General features: G+C 36.9%; 1 protein-coding gene across 1 annotated transcript in view; it reads left to right on the top strand.

The window, feature by feature from the left end:
- Positions 1 to 18,031, top strand: part of ERI1 (exoribonuclease 1) — a 25,513-nt gene extending 7,482 nt beyond the window's left edge. The window contains exons 3-7 of the mRNA XM_008051523.2: positions 3,225 to 3,435; positions 7,386 to 7,469; positions 8,829 to 8,938; positions 11,502 to 11,616; positions 16,872 to 18,031. Coding sequence (XP_008049714.1) covers positions 3,225 to 3,435; positions 7,386 to 7,469; positions 8,829 to 8,938; positions 11,502 to 11,616; positions 16,872 to 17,114 — 763 coding nt within the window. The 3' untranslated portion in view covers positions 17,115 to 18,031. The remainder of the gene's footprint in view (positions 1 to 3,224; positions 3,436 to 7,385; positions 7,470 to 8,828; positions 8,939 to 11,501; positions 11,617 to 16,871) is intronic.
- The last annotated feature ends 357 nt before the right edge of the window (positions 18,032 to 18,388 follow it).

Here is an 18,388-nt window from a genome sequence, read left to right as displayed (position 1 = left end):
TCCGCTCAGCATTCCGAGTAGCCGGAACTACAGGCGTGCGCTACCATGCCCGGCTGATTTTTTGATTTATTGTAGAGATGAGGTCTCGCTGCCCAGGCGGGTCTCAAACCCACGGGCTCAGTCAATCCATTCATCTTAGCCTCCCAAAGGCACGGGATTACAGGCTGAGCCAACGAGCCCTGCTTGAGTCTGAATATTTTAAAGATCTACCAGCAATGTATAGGCGTATTTGACTCATAACGCATTTTTATTTTTTTTAGTTATTTAGTTGATGGATAATTATCTTATTCATAAGATTGAATATTTTTCTCTTTTTTCTTTTGGCCATATGTACTGTTTTTATAAAAAAATGTTTGTGTGAAACCAGGTACAGTAGCTTAAAAACATTATTCACTTACCAGGAATTTTTTTTTATTTTCTAAAAATAATCCAGAATGATAGTATCCATTATGTTTAACTATATATTAGATGAGAAAACAGCGCAGTCTAGTCGACTGTGTATGTATCTTTAATTAGATGTACACATACCTAAGTTTTTAATAATTTTCACAAAACAAATCACCTACTTTGACTTGGAGCATGGGGAAGGAATGACTTGGAGTACTGAAAAATATATAGATTTTTGATAAGCAGTGGATCTGCTAGACATCAATCAAAAATTGGATGTAATAGATGAAAATTTTTATTGCTTCAGGGTATACCATAATTCTTATTTTCTTATAAGTTGTATTTCTCCTCTTTGCTTTAAAATACAGCACCAGTAATTTTCACGAGGGCACAAATATATTTTTGTTCCTTCTAGATTGTCTACATCAAACTTTGTGAAGAAAATTTTGACCTCATTTTCCCTTGACTCTTTCTGTTATGAAGGTATAACCTGTAGTCTACAGAAGATTTTCTCAGCAAAGGTTTTGTCCTTCCCAGGTGTGAATATCAATTGCTTGCTTCTGGCTTGCATGGGAGCTAGAGATCTAGATGTATGTTTATATATTTATTCAACAAGCCTGTGTTGAATTCTAAGCACTATACTAGGCATTGAAGTTACAACGGTAAATACAGATATACTCCCCACTTTGAAAATATCAGTCATTTGGAAGACACACAATCATAGTAGATTGGCCAGTATTATTTTGAAAGTCTGGCCACCTACTGTATGAGAATACAGTAAGGTGACATTTGAATAGTGCCAAACAGAAAAGAGAACGAGGGTATTTCAGGCAAAAAGAACTCAAAAACTTCAGATTCCTGTTTGTTTGTTTTCTGCGACATGATTTTGCCTTTTCTTCAGCTATCATACAACCAACGATACAGAACATAAAGGTGTACCACATATTTGGGCCATGACTTATAGTATGTTTTCTCTGCGGTCATGATGTACCCTGGGGACTTCTGAGAGTGATACTGAAATGATAGATTGTAGCTAAGTTGTGAAGGACTTCTGTGCTGACATCTACTTTTAACTTTTAAGCAGAAGGGAGCCACTGAAGTTATTTAAGCAGGAAATTGGCATTAATGCTCAGTTCTCAAATAAGGTAAAGAATAAATTAAAGGCTTGTGGTAGTGGAGGCATTTGCCATAGTCTAAGAAGTTAGTGTGAACCATAGCAGAGAGATTTCAGGAGAACCAGATTCTGAATTTTTTTTTGAGTTGGAAGTGGCAAAAATGGTGAGTATTTGGAGCAGCAAGAGAAATGTTAAAGATGATATGTTTCTATCCAGAACAACTAGTTATATGTGTTTGTGCTGCCAAAAGTAATCCACAGTTCTTACATGACACAGATCACTCACAGTGCCTTCAAGTGAAAGGAGTTAAGATGTTTTCTTCCTAGGTTTCGATAATTTGGAAAATCTCAAGCAAATAAACATATTAAGACATTTTGTCATTTATTTTATTTTGAGTCAGAGTCTCACTCTGTTGCTCAGGCTGGAGTGCAATGGCATGCTCACAGCCACTGCAGCCTTGACCTGCTGGACTCAGGTGATCCTTCCACCTCAGCCTTCCAAGTAGCTGGAACCATCGGCATGTGCCACCAAGCCCGACTAATTTTTTATTTATTTATTGTAGAGACAAGGTCTCGCCATGTTGCCCAAGCTGGTCTTGAACCCTTGAGCTCAGGCAGTCCTCTCACTTCAGCCTCCCAAAGTGCTGGGATTACAGATGTGAGCCACCATACCCAGCTCAAGGCGTTTTGTCTTAAGACAGCTAGCTGGTGAGTATTTTCATGGGTAGGATTCCTTTTTAGTGCTTAAGTGGTAGTATAGAAAGGAAAACCAACGATTTAACAAATGTAATAGTCACTAGTTATATGATGAAAATACATTATTTGGCGCTACATATTATTAAAATTTAGATGCTCTTATACTACCATTTTGTATTTGCAGTCCAATATAGGATTCAACCAAGTCACACTGAAGGAAGCCTGAATACTGGTTGTGACTTAATGTTTTGAAGAAATTCATGCTGTCTGAAGGATGTGATCAGTCTTATCAATCATTGTTACTTATGTAGGAGGCTCCTTCCCTACTCCTGGCTAGTTCATTTGTGGGTTGCATATTTGAAAACTTTGTAATATTGAAATCCCCTAAGTCATATTCTGTCCATGATAAAGTAGGAAACCTACTTCCAATTAAGAACCTACTGAGTATGATAATATCCCTCTGGATGGTTTACTCTAGAGTATTTTTAGATCAGTTTTCCTCACTGAATAGTTTACAGACATTAAACTTTGTATGCTAGGTTCATAATGCTTTCATATTCATTGGAATGTTTTTAGTTTTCTAACCTACAGAAGCCAAAAGAAAGGAAAGAGATAGTATGAGAATTCAATTTACCTGGATTTTTATATTTTGAAATGTATCTTTTGGCCAGCAGAATAATTCAGTATTAATTTCAGTATTTGTATCATGTGTGTCATCTTAGTATATAAGGCAGTATGGCTGTGCTGGTGGTGTATACTGACAAGTGTATATCAGTATATGTTGGAGAAAATGCAGTTATGGATTAGTAAAATGAAAAGTTACTTGTGGAAGAAAATGTTGATATTGCATTAAATGTTGTATTTTAATTCTTTACTAACTTCGCTTTGAGTCCTGCTTTCTTTGTTTTAGCTAGCATTTGCACAGTTATGCTGTGACTGTTAGTGTTAACCCAGTGCCAACAGGTAAGAGTTATGATTCTGGACTGTAAATTTACCTAAGAGTAAATTTTATTCTTTTTCTACTTAGAGGAGTAAAGGATGTACTAAAGAAGAGACTGAAGAACTACTATAAGAAGCAGAAGCTGATGTTGAAAGAGAGCAATTGTGCTGACAGTTACTATGACTACATTTGTATTATTGACTTTGAAGCCACTTGTGAAGAGGGTAACCCACCTGAGTTCATACATGAAATAATTGAATTTCCTGTTGTTTTACTTAATACACATACCTTAGAAATAGTAAGTGAATTGTTATATTTTAATTTTGTTTTTAGCAGCAACTCTTCTGGTGTTTATTAGTAAAGTAGAGGATTTCATTTGCTATTTTAGCTAGAATTAGAATTCTGAAGTAGACTGTTTTCTCTTACTGTGATCTTTATATCAGCTTGATTAACAGAAAAGCTGTAATAAAGCAATTTCAGAGACTGCTTCTCCTTTTCCGTTTTTCCAGTAGCTAAAGTCATGGTATTTTTTTCTGTTGCTTAGAACATCTGGGTAAACATCAGAATCTCCTAGGAAGTAAAACAAAAATAAGACCTTATGCCTGGTTCTAGCAATTCCAATTTACTTGTGTGGTAGAGACATCAGCATTTATTTTAAAGCTTCTCATTTGGCTTTGGTAATAGTCAGGGTTGAGAACCACTGCTGTAGCCTAATGTGAACTCTGATCTCTAAGAATGATAATTTACAAAACTCACTTTTCAACCTAGAACTGTCTTTGTAGTGTAACATTTATGGGGGAAACAACTCATATAACCTTGGTTTCTCAGCCACATAATATGTATGATTTAGATACCTGTCAGTGCATTAGTTCTGGGAGTCATAGTAGGAATTTCCTAAAATAATACTGTTTGCCTTATAAATTCTGAGCGAGAGTATATCATAACATCTCATCTGTTCAAAAGTCACTTCTTTGTTACCTCCAGTTATCTCCGGTTATCACCAAGCCACTGGGAGTAAATAAAAAGGCTTTGTGCATTGAAATGTGTAGATTATTCTTAGTGCTATTTAAAGCCTCTTTTAATTATATTCTTTTTTTTTTTTTGAGTCAGAGTCTCACTCTGTCACCCAGGCTGGAGTGCAGTGATATCCTCTCGGGCCACCGCAGCCTCAATCTGCTGGGCTCAGACGATCCTTCTGCCTCAGCCTTCCAAGTAGCTGGAACCACAGGCATGTGCCACCATGCCCAGCTACTTTTTAAAAATTTATTGTAGAGACGAGGTCTCACCATGTTGCCCAGGCTGGTCTAGAACCCCTGGACTCAGGCAATTCTCTCACCTCTTCCTCCCAAAAGTGCTGGGATTACAGGCATGAGTCTCCATGTGGCCACATTCTATTTTCAGCCTTCCCTAGTTTGGGTAATGGCAAATCATTCTAATTCAGATCCCACTTTTTTTGAGTTGGAGTCTCACTCTGTCGCCCAGGCTGGAGTATAGTGGTACACTAACGGCTATCCCAGCATCAACCTGCTGGGCTCTGATGATCCTTCTGCCTCAGCCTTCCAAGTAGCTGGCACTACAGGTGCACACTACCATGCCCAGCTAATTTTTTTTTTTTTTTAATTGTAGAGACAGGGATTGCCTGAGCCCACAGGTTCAAGACCAGCCTGGGCAACATGGCGAGACCTTGTCTCTACAATAAATCAAATAATTAGGTGGGCATGGTGGCACATGCCTATAGTTCAGCTACTTGGAAAGCTGAGGCAGAAGGATCGCCTGAGCCTAGTAGGTCGAGGCTGCGGTGGCCGTGAGCGTGCCACTGCACTCCAACCTGGATGATAGAGTGAGACTCCAACTCAAAAAGAAGAGAAAAGTTTACCTGATTATCCTGTTTAAGAGTGTAGCTTGTAAGCACCCCCACATACTCTGTGTTCTTATCCCCCTTACCTACTCTGCTTTTCCTTTGCTTAGATGAGCTTTCTGCTCAGCTCCTGAGTAGATGAGATTATAGGTGCGCACTGCCATGCCCAGCGTTCTTTTACTTTTAATAATCCTCACCACCTTTCAGTTTACTATGTGATTTATTAAATGGTGACTAAATATTTGGTCAATGAATACATAGTTCTCTATAGCATTGTTCTGTTAAAAGTATGAAAAAAATGAATAGAATTTTGGTGACATTTATAATATTTAGAATTACCTGATTGTAATGGTAAGAGAAGTTACAATATATTTTTGAAAGACTTCCATTTAAAAGTACAAAATAAGCCGGGCTCGGTTGCTCAGCCTGTAATCCCGCGCCTTTGGGAGGCTGAGGTGAGTGGATTGCCTGAGCCCGCAGGTTCGAGACCCACCTGGGCAGCGAGACCTCATCTCTACAATAAATCAAAAAATCAGCCGGGCGTGGTAGCGCACACCTATAATTCCGGCTACTCGGAAGGCTGAGGCGGAAGGATCGCCGGAGCCCAGCAGGTCGAGGCTGCGGTGGTCGGGAGCGGCCACTGCACTCCAGTCTGGGCGACAGAGTGAGACTCCAACTCAAAAATAAATAAATAAATAAATAAATAAAAGTACAAAATAAGACATTGGTACTTAATGATATATAGACTTTATCTGTGATATTGTTAAGTGGAATTCTTTAATGTATGTGGTAAGTAATGAGCATGTAGCTTTTGAAGTTCACGTGCTCTTTTTTGTTGTTCTTTGCTTTTGCTCTTTTATAATTCTTAGCAACCATTTATTGTTCATCTGCTTAATAGATTGACATATAAAAGGAATTTATTCTTAGAAAGTATAGACATTTAGTTTAAAAAATGTTTTAACCTTCTGCCACAAAGAATATTCTTTGACTTTTTCTCCATATCTCTGTTAATACCCAAGATTAACAATTGTCTTTAAATCTTTAGATTTTAAGATGTTTATTAATTTTAAAAAGACGAGCCGGGCTTGGAGGCTCAGCCTGTAATCTCAGCGCTTTGGGAGGCTGAGGTAAGTGGATTGCCTGAGCCCATGGGTTCGAAACCCCCCTGGGCAACTTGGCGAGACCTCATCTCTACAATAAATCAAAAAATTAGCTGGGTGTGGTAGTGCGCGCCTGTAGTTCCAGCTACTTGGAAGGCTGAGGCAGAAGGATCGCCGGAGCCCAGCAGGTTGAGGCTGCCATGGCAGGGAGCGGCCACTGCACTCCAGTCTGAGTGACAGAGTGAGACTCCAACTCAAAAAAAAATAATAAAATAAAAAAATAAATAAAAATAAAAAGATGACTTAGCATGTTTGGGTTTAGGGAGGTATAATTGGGGTAGGGAAAAAAGCACTTAGTGACCGGAGCCAGGTAATCACAGCAATAGGGGCCTCACTCATTTCACAGAATTGTGTGTCTGAAATAAGGCCAGCAGGAAACCTGAAGAGGTTAAAAATTGCTACAGAAATGCAGTATTACCAGTGCTTAAGCTGCTGCATATCATATAGTTAAGTTTTTTTTTGGGGGGGGGGATTTGAGTCAAAGTCTCACTCTGTCACCCAGGCTGGAGTGCAGTGGCACACTCATGGCCACCCCAACATTGACCTGCTGGGCTCAGGCAATCTTTCTGCCTCAGCCTTTCAAGTACCTGGAACTACAGGCATACACCACCACCATGCCCGGCTAACTTTTTTGATTTGTAGAGACAAGGTCTTGACAAGTTGCCAGGCTGGTCTCAAACCCCTGGGCTCAGGCAAAGTGCTAGGATTACAGGCGTGAGCCACCACGCTCGGAGCAGTTAAGTTTCGACTATTCAGAATTTAGTTCAGTTGAATGTTTATATGAAAATAAAGACTATCCAGGAATAAATGAGAGAGCAGAAATTTAAAGTTAATTTATTATAACTGAAGACTGACATTTCTTCAGAATCGCTTATTATTATTTTAAGAACTCTTCGTATTTTGAAGTAGAGGTTGCATTAATAGGCTTTATAGTTTTGAAGTATCATGAAAATAGTCAACGTTTTGTTCCCCAGGAAAATATTTATTTAAATTTTGGTTTGAAGGCTTGCTTTCAGACACCGCTTTATCTTAAAATTTTTAGAGCTTTGAAAAAAATGATTTTTTAATTTAAAAACTAGAGTGCTTTGGGCATGCAAAAGTATCTTTAAAAGCCTTGAAAGGGCCTATGCCATGAGCATATTTACAGCCTGGTATGACTGACGTCATATATCATGTGTCATATCTCTTAAATCATATAAAGTACCTTAACTTGCTGTCCTTCCCTTATAGGAAGATACGTTTCAGCAGTATGTAAGGCCAGAGATGAACACACAGCTTTCCGATTTTTGCATCAATCTTACTGGAATTACTCAGGTTATACTTCTATATTCTTTTATCTAGAGTTTGAAAGAGGTTGTGGAATTAGGAATTTATTTTATAAATAGTTTTTAAAAATTATTATGATGATGAACAATTTAAATTAATGTGATTATTTCCTTGCTTGGTAAAGATCTTTCAGAGTGTAATATTAAAAAGTATACAAAAGCAAATTTTATACCTGGAAACATTTTTCCTCAGCCATTCCTTTTAAGATGTTGTAAGTGATGACTTTTAAAAGATTTCATTTATAAGATGAAGCATTAGCAAAGTAAGTGTTACCACACTAAATTTGGAGATAAGTTTTAGAAGGTATCTGCGTACAACTTGACTATATATAGTTTGGTTTTTTAGGTCTCTGATTTTTTATGGTATTCTAATATGGGAGGCCCTTTATTTATTTATTTAGTTTCTTCAGTCATTTACTTCACATATATTTGAGTGCTACTGTGTGCCAGGGTACTAGGGTGACAAAGACAGTCAAGTCAGTCACTGTCCTCAGTTCACTTAAAATCTATAAGTCAGGAGGACAGGCAGAATAAACCTGGTCACTGGATGGTTAGGAAGACTGACACGTCACTGTTTGATCAGGGTATTAAGACATCTGTAAAAAGGATTGCCATATATGAAAGAGGGAATGGAGGGCTGCCCTGGGAAAAACTTCCCAAGTTGTTGAATTGGGGCTGAGTTATGATAGACAAGTGGGCAGCAAAGAATAGCTGGTCACTTCGGGTTTGGAATGTCAGAACTGCAGTTAGTTCAGTGTGGGCTTTTAAGAAAATGATCAAGCTAGGCAGAGGCAGTCTAGATCATAAAGGATCTTGTGTGTCTTTTCATCCTGAAGGCCTTGGAGTGTGGTTGGAGGTCTTTGGGTATAAGAATGATGTGATGGGTCAGATTTATACTTTAGGATGATCACTCTGGCAGCAGTGTGCAGTATGGTGTGTGGAATGATGTGTAGTTTGGTGGGAAAGGTGTGAGACTTATGGGAAGACCACATAGGGGACTGAGGCTTTCAGCTTAGATATTTCTCTTCTTTCCACTCTGGAGAACCAGTATGCTACTAGGTTGAGGCCTGCAAAAAAAAACTGCTGGAGATGATCTTAAATCTTAATTTTGGGAGGATTATATGCTTCAGTTGACAGCAGTTTTTAATACTTGGTTATAAACAATTTTTAATGATCTTAAAAATGAAATTTTAGGTGGATCTAAGCCAAGGAAATAATGAAGAATTTAAAATATCAGATATAAGCCTTTTTCATACTGTTCCTTTTCCTCCAATTTAGCCTGGGTATTTTGTAGGACTGTGTGTAGCTACAGCCCTGATCTTTATCTCTTTGACTTTTATATCCTTAGGATCAGGTAGACAGAGCTGATACCTTCCCTCAGGTACTAAAAAAAGTAATTGACTGGATGAAATTGAAGGAATTAGGAACAAAGTATAAATATTCCATATTAACAGATGGGTAAGTATTTAGGAAGATTACCTTTATAAATCTACTTTTTAAGATTACAGATATCCTTATTTATTTAACTTTTAGAATAACCACAGAAGAATATTATTAAAGCCTCTAGAAAAACCCCACAGGGGCCAGTATTTGCTCCTTTCATATTCTTATTCCTACTTAAAATTTGAATCCTGGGGATGAAAGAGAGGAAAGAAAGCTGTTATTACAGTCTAATCTGGAACTAGAGGACTAGAGAAAGAGAAATATTAACATGTAGAACTAAAATTACTTTCCTAAAACCCTGTTTTTATAATGACACTTCCTTGCTCTAAAAAGTCCACACTTTTCAGCGTGACATTTAACTGTCATCTCATCCCCCGCCGCCACCACCACCACCACCTATTTAACCTCACCCACTTAACATCATTCGTCTTTACTCCAGTCAGGCTGGTACATGAATTTACATGGTTGGTTATTTTTCTATATACTTATTCATGCGTCCCTCTACTGAGAGATTCTCTGCCTCAACTAATACTTCTCCATTATTCAAAGCCCACCACGTGTTTTACCCAGACAATCTCGAAGTCTTTCAGTTTCTATGATACATGCCACTCATGTTGGCATCAGACCATATATTCTGATATATGTGAGACTGACTTTGGCAAGGAAATTAAAAATCCTTTCAGATTTTTAAAATCTTCCATAAGGCTTACTGTAGTGCTGAGCTCAAGGTGTGTGTTCAAAAAGCATTTGCTAAATGGAAAACTAAATAGGAGGATCAGAAAGATTAAAACAAGGGTTACAGACATTGTGCCAGGGCAACTCCTGTACTGTAATGGCATTAAGGTTGAAGAAGAGGGTCCTAAACACCTGTTTCAAACTGGGGACAGATTGTACTCTATAGCTGAGATGTCGCCAACATAGAGGGTTGAGAGATCCTCACATATGATAGAAGACATCATATGTTGTCATGTCATAATTGTGTTAGAAGATGGAAGTTAAATACAAATGAGCAGTGTTCTGCTAAAGTATACAGGTGTTTCTTCCATAATACAATATGTGCAATTCTGTAAAGACCTCTCTTTCTGAGCAGATTGTTCAAAACCTCTGCAATTTTGTAACCAGAACACTAACAAAAATAATGATAGATACCTCCAGAAATAATTTGGACAGCTCAGGCAAGCAGCACAGGTTGGGTGACTGGAGATTGCCCTAGAGGATCTTTTTAAAAAATTTTTTGAGTAGTTTCACTCTGTCGCCCAGGCTGGAGTGCTGTGGCACGCTCATGGCAAATGTCATCTCAACCTGCTGGACTCAGGTGATCCTTCTGCTTCGGCCTTCCAAGTAGCTGGAACTATAGGCATACACTACCATGCCTGGCTGATTTTTTGATTTATTGTAGAGACAAGGTCTCCCTAAGTTGCCTGGGCTTGTCTTGAATACCTGAACTCAGGCAACCTTCTCGCATCTACCTCTCAAAGTGCTGGGATTACAGATGTGAGCCACCACATCCGGCTTGAGGATATTAAAAATGCAGAGAAGCAGTAGGATTCCAGGGACAGACTTGTTTTTAATTTTCTTAAAATACAGTTGATAAGAATATAGAGAAAAGTATATCTTGTTACCAGTATAGCAGCTGAGTTAAAGGCTTTTTTATTTCTTGTTGAGGGTTATAATTTCTGTTGCTACTATTCTGATTCCCCTTGCTTAAGAAAGATCACATATGACCCAACACAGTTTCCACATTTACAATCAATTTTATCCTTCTTAACTACAATAAATTGATTAGTGTTCTGTTATATAAGTGTGCTATAGCAGAACAGGTTGTATTTTAACCACTTGATACCAGTTGGTTTTGTCTATTTCAAGTTTTTTGTTTTATTTTACAACATACCTCCAAAGAACTTACTGTGTTACTGATATGCTAAGTCTGGTATTAAAAGTAAGCTTAGCAGGGTTTTTTTAGAATTATGAAAAAATACTTAGCAAGATAGAAGTCTACCCAGGCAATCAGAACCATAAAAACAATCAAGATGAGCCTAATAAGAATTAGTTGTGAAAAAAAATTATATATATGTCTGATTTTTTTTTGTTTTTTTAAAGCTTTTTAAAAGTTTTTTTCCTTTTTTTTTTTTGAGTCAGTCTCACTCTGTCGCCCAGACTAGAGTGTAGTGGCATGCTGCTCATGGCCACCGCAGCCTTGACCTGCTGGGCTCAGGCGATCCCTTTACCTCAGCCTTCTAAGTAGCTGGAACTACAGGCATGTGGCACCACACCCAGCTAATTTGTTGTTGTTGTTGTTGTAGAGACAACGTCTCACCATGTTTCCCAGGCTGGTCTCGAACCACTGGCTCAGGCAGTCCTCTCACCTCGGCCTCCCAAAGTGTTGAGATTACAAGCGTGAGCCACTGTGCCTGACCAGCTTATTTTTCAGTTTGTATTTTATAGGAAGTGAGGTTTATTTTCTCGACTGTATGTTATATGTGACTATGAGAACTTGTAAATAAATGATTTAAAAGATTTATTTGTAGGAATAGTATAGCATTTATTTTATCCATTTTTTTCTGCTTTTGATTTGTAGTTCATGGGATATGAGTAAGTTCTTGAACATTCAGTGCCAACTTAGCAGACTCAAATATCCCCCTTTTGCTAAAAAGTGGATCAATATTCGAAAGTCATATGGAAACTTTTACAAGGTAAAATTTCTGTATTTACTCATTATACAGCAATTAGTAATAAATTTGTTATATTTTGCATGTTCGTTAAGTTGTGAATTTTTAGGTGTTTTTCACAAAAAAGCCCATATAATTCGTTGTTACTTTTCAGACTCCAAATTAGTTATATTTAAATTAGAAGCCGGGCTCGGTGGCTCAGCCTGTAATCCTGCGCCTTTGGGAGGCTGAGGTGAGTGGATTGCCTTCGCCCGCGGGTTCGAGACCTGCCTGGGCAACTTGGCGAGACCTTACCTCTATAATAAATTTTTAAAAAATTAGCCGGGCATGGTAGCGCGCGCCTGTAGTTCCAGCTACTTGGAAGGCTGAGGTGGAAGGATTGCTGGAGCCCAGCAGGTCGAGGCTGCGGTGGCTGGGAGTGGCCACTGCACTCCAGTCTGGGCGACAGAGTGAGACTCCAACTCAAAAAAAAAAAAGAAAACAAGAGAAAGATAGGCTTTTTTCTCTTTTATCCTATTAACCATTATTTAAATATGTTTTTTTTTTTTTTTCACATATTGAGTACCCCTACAGTTTCAAACCTCTGTCTTGAAACTGTAGGAGAATTCAATATGTGAATTTTTTTGTGGAGCAAATATCCTTCACTAAATTTTAATTTTATTTTACTTTTTACTTTTATCAAAGTTAATACATGTGTGTAGTGTACATTTTAAAAATAACACTGCAAGGCTTATAACAAATGGCAGTCTTCTGCCACAGCCCTCACCAGAACTGGTTCCCATTCTCCTTAATTCCATTCGACTTTTTTTTTTTGAAAGCAGGGTTTATTGAGAGGACAGAAAAGCTCCCACAATGGGAGGGGACCCCAGGGATTGCCCCCATTCAACCTTTTTAAAAACTATTTTTTCAAATATTTACCTTTATATTTCTAAGTTGTGTGTTTATACTTTTTCTTGAATTTTCAGTATGAGATATCTCTGAATTCTTGTAATGAGGGATGAAGATTTAGTTCTATTAAGCCACCAGTCCTGCATATCCTTCTCCTCCCTGCACCTTTGTAATATAATACCTTTACAGTCAAATCATTATTCAGTGTTTATAGTTCTAGCACTATGAAGAGCATTCACAACTTTTCCCTTAGATGTAATAATTTACTTTTTTTTTTTTTTTTTGAGGCAGTGTCTTGCTCTGTTGCCCAGGCTGTAGTGCAGTGGCACGATCACAGCTCACTGAAACCTCTACCTCCTGGCCTCAAGTAATCCTCCCACCTCAGTCTCCTAAAGTGCTGGGATTATAGGTGTGAGCTACTGCACCCAGCATTATAATTTACTTCTTTAGTTGTTTACTTATCCTCTTGCTCTCTATTCAAACTGTAAGTCACTTTTCATTGCTTCAAAGCACTCAGTCTGTCAGGCTTTCTTTTTTTCCTTAGAGCCTGTCTTCCTGGAGCCTTTAATCCTGTTCTGATCTGAACTATGTGTTCTTCTGCCTTGTTCTAAAATCATATCAAGGAATTTCCTTTGCTTCTCTGTCATGTGTTAGATCTGTGTCATATGTCTTTCTCTCTTTACAGTTTCCTTTTTTTTTTTTTTGAGTTGAAGTCTCACTCTGTCACCCAGACTGGAGTGCAGTGGCCGCTCCCGGCCACCGCAGCCTCGACCTGCTGGGCTCCGGCGATCCTTCCGCCTCAGCCTTCCGAGTAGCCGGAATTACAGGCGCGCGCTACCACACCCGGCTGATTTTTTGATTTATTGTAGAGATGAGGTCTCGCTGCCCAGGCAGGTCTCGAACCCGCGGGCTCAGGCAATCCACTCACCTCAGCCTCCCAAGGCGCGGGATTATAGGCTGAGCCACCGAGCCTGGCTTACAGTTTCCTTTTTAAGACGTATGTCCTAATGTAGTTTTCTGAGAAAAAATGTTTTTCCTTAAAAACCTTTTGTTGTTGTTGTTGGAACACTTTTTTTGAATCAGGATCTCACTTTGCCACCCAGGCTGGAATACAGTGGCTTGGGGTCATGGCTCACGGCAACCTTGACCTGTGGGGCTCAAGTGGTCCTTCCACGTCAGCCTCCCGAGTAGCTGTGACTGTAGGCATGTGCCACCATGCCCAGCTAATTTTTTTTATTTTTTGTAGAGATGGGGTTGCCCAGGCAGGTCTTGAACTACTGGAGTCAAGCAGTCCGCCTGCCTCAGCCTCCCAAAGAGCTGAGATTACAGGCATGAGCTACCATGCCTGACTGTTTTACTTTTTAAAAACTGAGAAATATGCATGTAGAAAACATGCATGTAGAAAAGTAGAGTTTAGCAGATTGTTTTAAAGTGAATGCCCTTGCAACTTTCACTTATTTAACTCCTTTTTCTTCCTTCCTAAGCTAGTCCTGATTCTTACTTTCATTGTAATCATCTTCTTGTTTTTTCTTATAGCCTTAATATTGATATGTATTTCCTTATACCATATAGTTTTTTCTGGTTTTGAGCATGATATAATTAGTATTACACTAACTATATTATTTATTTTACCTTTTTTCTCAACATTATGCTTGAGGTCCATTTATGTTGGGTATGGGTATGTCGCTGCAGCTCACTCACTTTATTGCTGTGTAGAATTCCATTGTGTGAATATACCAGAAATTATTTGTCTGTTCTACTTTGGCTGCCATTTGGATTGCTTTTAGTTTTATGCACAGGGCTACTATAAATATTCTTATATATATCCCTGGTACCTTTGTGTACTCATTTCTGTAGGGTATAAACCTAGGAGTGGAATTGCTGAGTCAAGGATATGTGCATCGTTGACATGACTAGATATTGCAAAAATAGTTTTCCAAAGGAGATATACCAATTTGCACTCTCACCAGCAGTGTGTAAGTTCACAGTTGCTTTAAGTCTTTACCAGAATCTGATGTTGCCAAACACTTTAGATGTTTGTAAATCTGGTGGATGTGTGATGCCATCTCATTGAGGTGCATTATAGCATTTGCCTGAATACTCATAAGGTTGAACTTCTTTTGGTATATTTATTAGTTCTCTGGATTTCTTATTCTGTGAAGTCCCTGTTTAAATTTCTACCAATGGAAAAAAAATTGGGTAGTCTCATCTTTTGTTATAGGTTTATAGGTCTTTTGAGTACTAGTGTTTTGATTATATTTGATTTTTTTTCCTTTTTTGTGAATTATCTTTTTACTCACTTTGTGATTAAAAACAAAAAAGTTTTGTTATGGAAAATATTCAAACATATGTAGCAATTAGATAGCTATAATGAACCTCCAAGACCCAGTTTTAACAGTTATAAACTCATAGCCAACTTTGTTCATCTGCATCCCTACCTACTTTCCTTTTCCTTATTATTTGAAGAAAAATCAGATATTGTATCATCTAGTCTGTAAATATTTCATTACATAGCACCAAAAGATGAGGGTTCTTTTCTTAAAAACACAACTACCATACCATTCTCACATCTAAAAAAAAATTAATAATTCCTTACTGTTGTCAAATAGTCATAAATATTTTGTTTTCTTTTGCTTTTTTGTGTATTGAGTCAGGATCGGAATAAGTTTCACAGATTTGCAGTTGGTTGATATGTCTCTTTAGTTTTTTCTGTATGTTCCCTTCCATCTCCCCTTCTTCCCCTCCCCTATATTATTTTTTTTAAGGGAACTAAGTCATTTGTTTTGTAATGTTTTCCCCATTCTGGATTTCGCTAACTCTGTTCTGCAATATAGTTTCAGACATGCCTCCATCCTGTGTATTTCGTGTAAATTTTACTCAAGTTTATGAGTTTGATCCTGTATGGTTTGTTTTTTTGCTGTAACTCTCAGATGGTAATACCTTCTATTAAGGCATTTTTTTCATAAACCTATGGCTTAGAGGAATAATTTATTTTAAGGTTTATTATTTATAATTAATATTTTCAAGTCTGCATAAAAATATCTACAGCTCACAGTACATTGGTGTAATCAGAAAGCTGTAGATAAATAAGGCAATTACATTTGCAGTGCTTTTTAAAATATTTTTTGTGGATGTTATTTTGGCCAGTTTATTTAGCCTACTTTTTGTGTGATTTCTCCTTCTTTGTAATAGATAACTGTAATGCCCATTACTAGTGTAAGCAGAAGAAACTAACATTTCCTTTTAAAAAAATTTCCTCCTTTTTTCTGTTTTTTGTAAAATCCAAGTAGACCCAAAAGTCTTTATCCCAAGTCTCTACTATGTACAGTGCTATTAAGGTATCTAGTAGGTGGTATGTGCAAGAACTTTTTTTCTCCTTTTTTAAGACTAAAAATAACTTTATCCATTCTTTCTTGTAGGCAGAGGATGGAAATGGGTAGTTAAACTTGAGATTAATTTGTTTTTTGCTTTTCATAAATTTAACAAACTTATAAGGCAAATATACATTTCTATGAAATAATTGAATTAAGCTAAAATGAAATTTGATTTTTCTAAAAGTAAACTGAAGCAATATAAATAAAAATATAGCCTAAGATACAATTTTATATAAGATTTTGGGGGAGAAACTCAAACGTTTCTTTCTGCAGAGCATATCATGCTCAAATGCGGGCTTAGTATTTGCAGAATTATACAAATGTGTTAGTTTTTCTATTTTATAGGCCTATATATGCATTTAAATGCTGTTTTTGAAGTGAAGGTAAAAAAGATGCATAGATGATATAACTATACAAATTCTAGAATGTAAAATTGAACAAATGTTCTTGATAGGGATATGCAAAAAAGATAATAGTGGTCCTCAAATGTGGAGATGCATGTTGGAATCTGGGGAATATATGGGATTATTGTATTTATCAAGTTTCAGGTTTTTAAATAGGTTGAAAATACCACATAGCACCATTTTTCATTCTTGTTCTTTGTTATCTTTAGCCATCCAAAAGACTAAATATTCTTTTTATCTGTCTGAGTGAGTCAAGAGTAATGCATTATAGAAAAATATCGTTAAAAATAATTCATTTGGTCTAAATGGTAGATTTTCAGTTTAGATGTTCAGAACAACACATTCCCTTTAACAAGTGATTTGCTAAATTACAAAACTGCACAGTTGTTAGCTGAGGATTATATTTGTTTTTTCAGCTAAAACTTTGAGATCATTTTGGAAAGCTCTGAAAATTTGAGTAATTTATTTGCCTCATTTGATCAGAATATTTCCCTTTGTCTAACTTTATTTAGCTATTACTGTTAATTTTCAGTTTCTTATTTTTCAGTTTAACTGGCTTATATTTGGAGTTTAGAACACTAAAGGAATATTTACTAAGCTGTTTATTTTTCAGGTTCCTAGAAGCCAAACCAAACTGACAATAATGCTTGAAAAATTAGGAATGGATTATGACGGGCGGCCTCACAGTGGTCTTGATGACTCTAAGAACATCGCCCGAATAGCCGTTCGAATGCTTCAGGATGGATGTGAACTTCGAATCAATGAGAAAATGCATGCCGGACAGCTAATGAGTGTGTCTACTTCCTCACCTATAGAGGGCACTCCACCTCCACAGATGCCACATTTTAGAAAGTAACAGCATTTTTTTCTGGATGTAATTGAAATTGCTACAAAAAGGTAGCAGATGAATACCCATTGAATTAGTCCTGCAGTGCAAACTTTAAACACCTTAAAACACTTAAAATCTTATTACAATTAGAGATGGCGACAGATTTTGCGGGAGGGCATATTGAATTCTTTGTCACCAGCACTTTTGATATGAGCAGTATTTGTTACATAGTAGCAGTTCCTGCTTAGGATTGAATTTTATAAATTAAGGTGTCCAAGAATATGTTCCCTTTGGTTTTAAATGCAAAGTCTTAATTGGTTCTTCCCTTGAATGTCATATCTTACTGTTGTTAAAATATAGAATGTATTTCTACATTAACATCTTAGATCAAATAGATCTTAAAATGCAGAAAATATTGGAAGGTAGACCTTATCTAGCCTTTGGGTTTTAGGAATATCATAGTCCTTTTGATTTTTTGAAGGTTATATGTGAAGTTTAGCTATGTGTGGTGAATTTCATAAGATACTTGATATACATATCTACCTGTGTTTCTTTTTGACTCATAATTGGAAGGATTATGGTAGAGTATAGGGTCTGGCTAAAAAATTCAGTTACTGATAAGATTAATGGGAAGTCAGAAGAAAATGCTATTTAAAGGAATATCATAAGGGCTGTAGTTCACACTTTCTAATACATAAATAAATCAATTTTTTAAAAAATTTGATTGTTTGGTTCCCCTCTCTCTTGTGACATTTATCTACCTTAATTCTTCAATCTAAGAGATTATGCTCTGAAATAGACTCTAAAATTAAGGATTTGTATTCAGTATCACAAGTGAGGTTAATAAAGTCAAATGTTACTTTCTACCCATGTCTTATATTTTTATTATTAAAAATTCCATTGGATACCAGTGGAGTTAGTCAATAAAATATTTGCTTGTCTGATTTTACATAGTGAGTTGGGCACTAAATATTGAATAGTTAGTAGCTAACTAATTCTCAGAACAAAAATTTGCTTTTGGAGTTGATAACGTAATACTCTTATCTAGTGGCTAAAAATAGTTATTTTCAGAATTAAGTTTCCCTCTAACTTTCACGGAACAATTTCACTGACATTGTTCGCTTCCTTTCTTTTACCTTTTAATCATCATTGTGATGCTATTTTAACTATTTATATATTATAATCAACTGGATTTCCTAAAAGTTTTTCAAGCCTGATAGGAGAAAAGTACAAAAGTGGGCATTTTTCTTGGCGTGAGATTTCTCTACATGACTGTAGGTTTCTTGAGCAAATAAATGTCC

Source organism: Carlito syrichta, unplaced genomic scaffold (genome assembly GCF_000164805.1).
Source record: "Carlito syrichta isolate Samal-C Ts95f unplaced genomic scaffold, Tarsius_syrichta-2.0.1 Scaffold65451, whole genome shotgun sequence".
NCBI classification, from domain to species: domain Eukaryota; kingdom Metazoa; phylum Chordata; class Mammalia; order Primates; family Tarsiidae; genus Carlito; species Carlito syrichta.
This window is presented reverse-complemented; position numbering and strand designations above follow the sequence as displayed.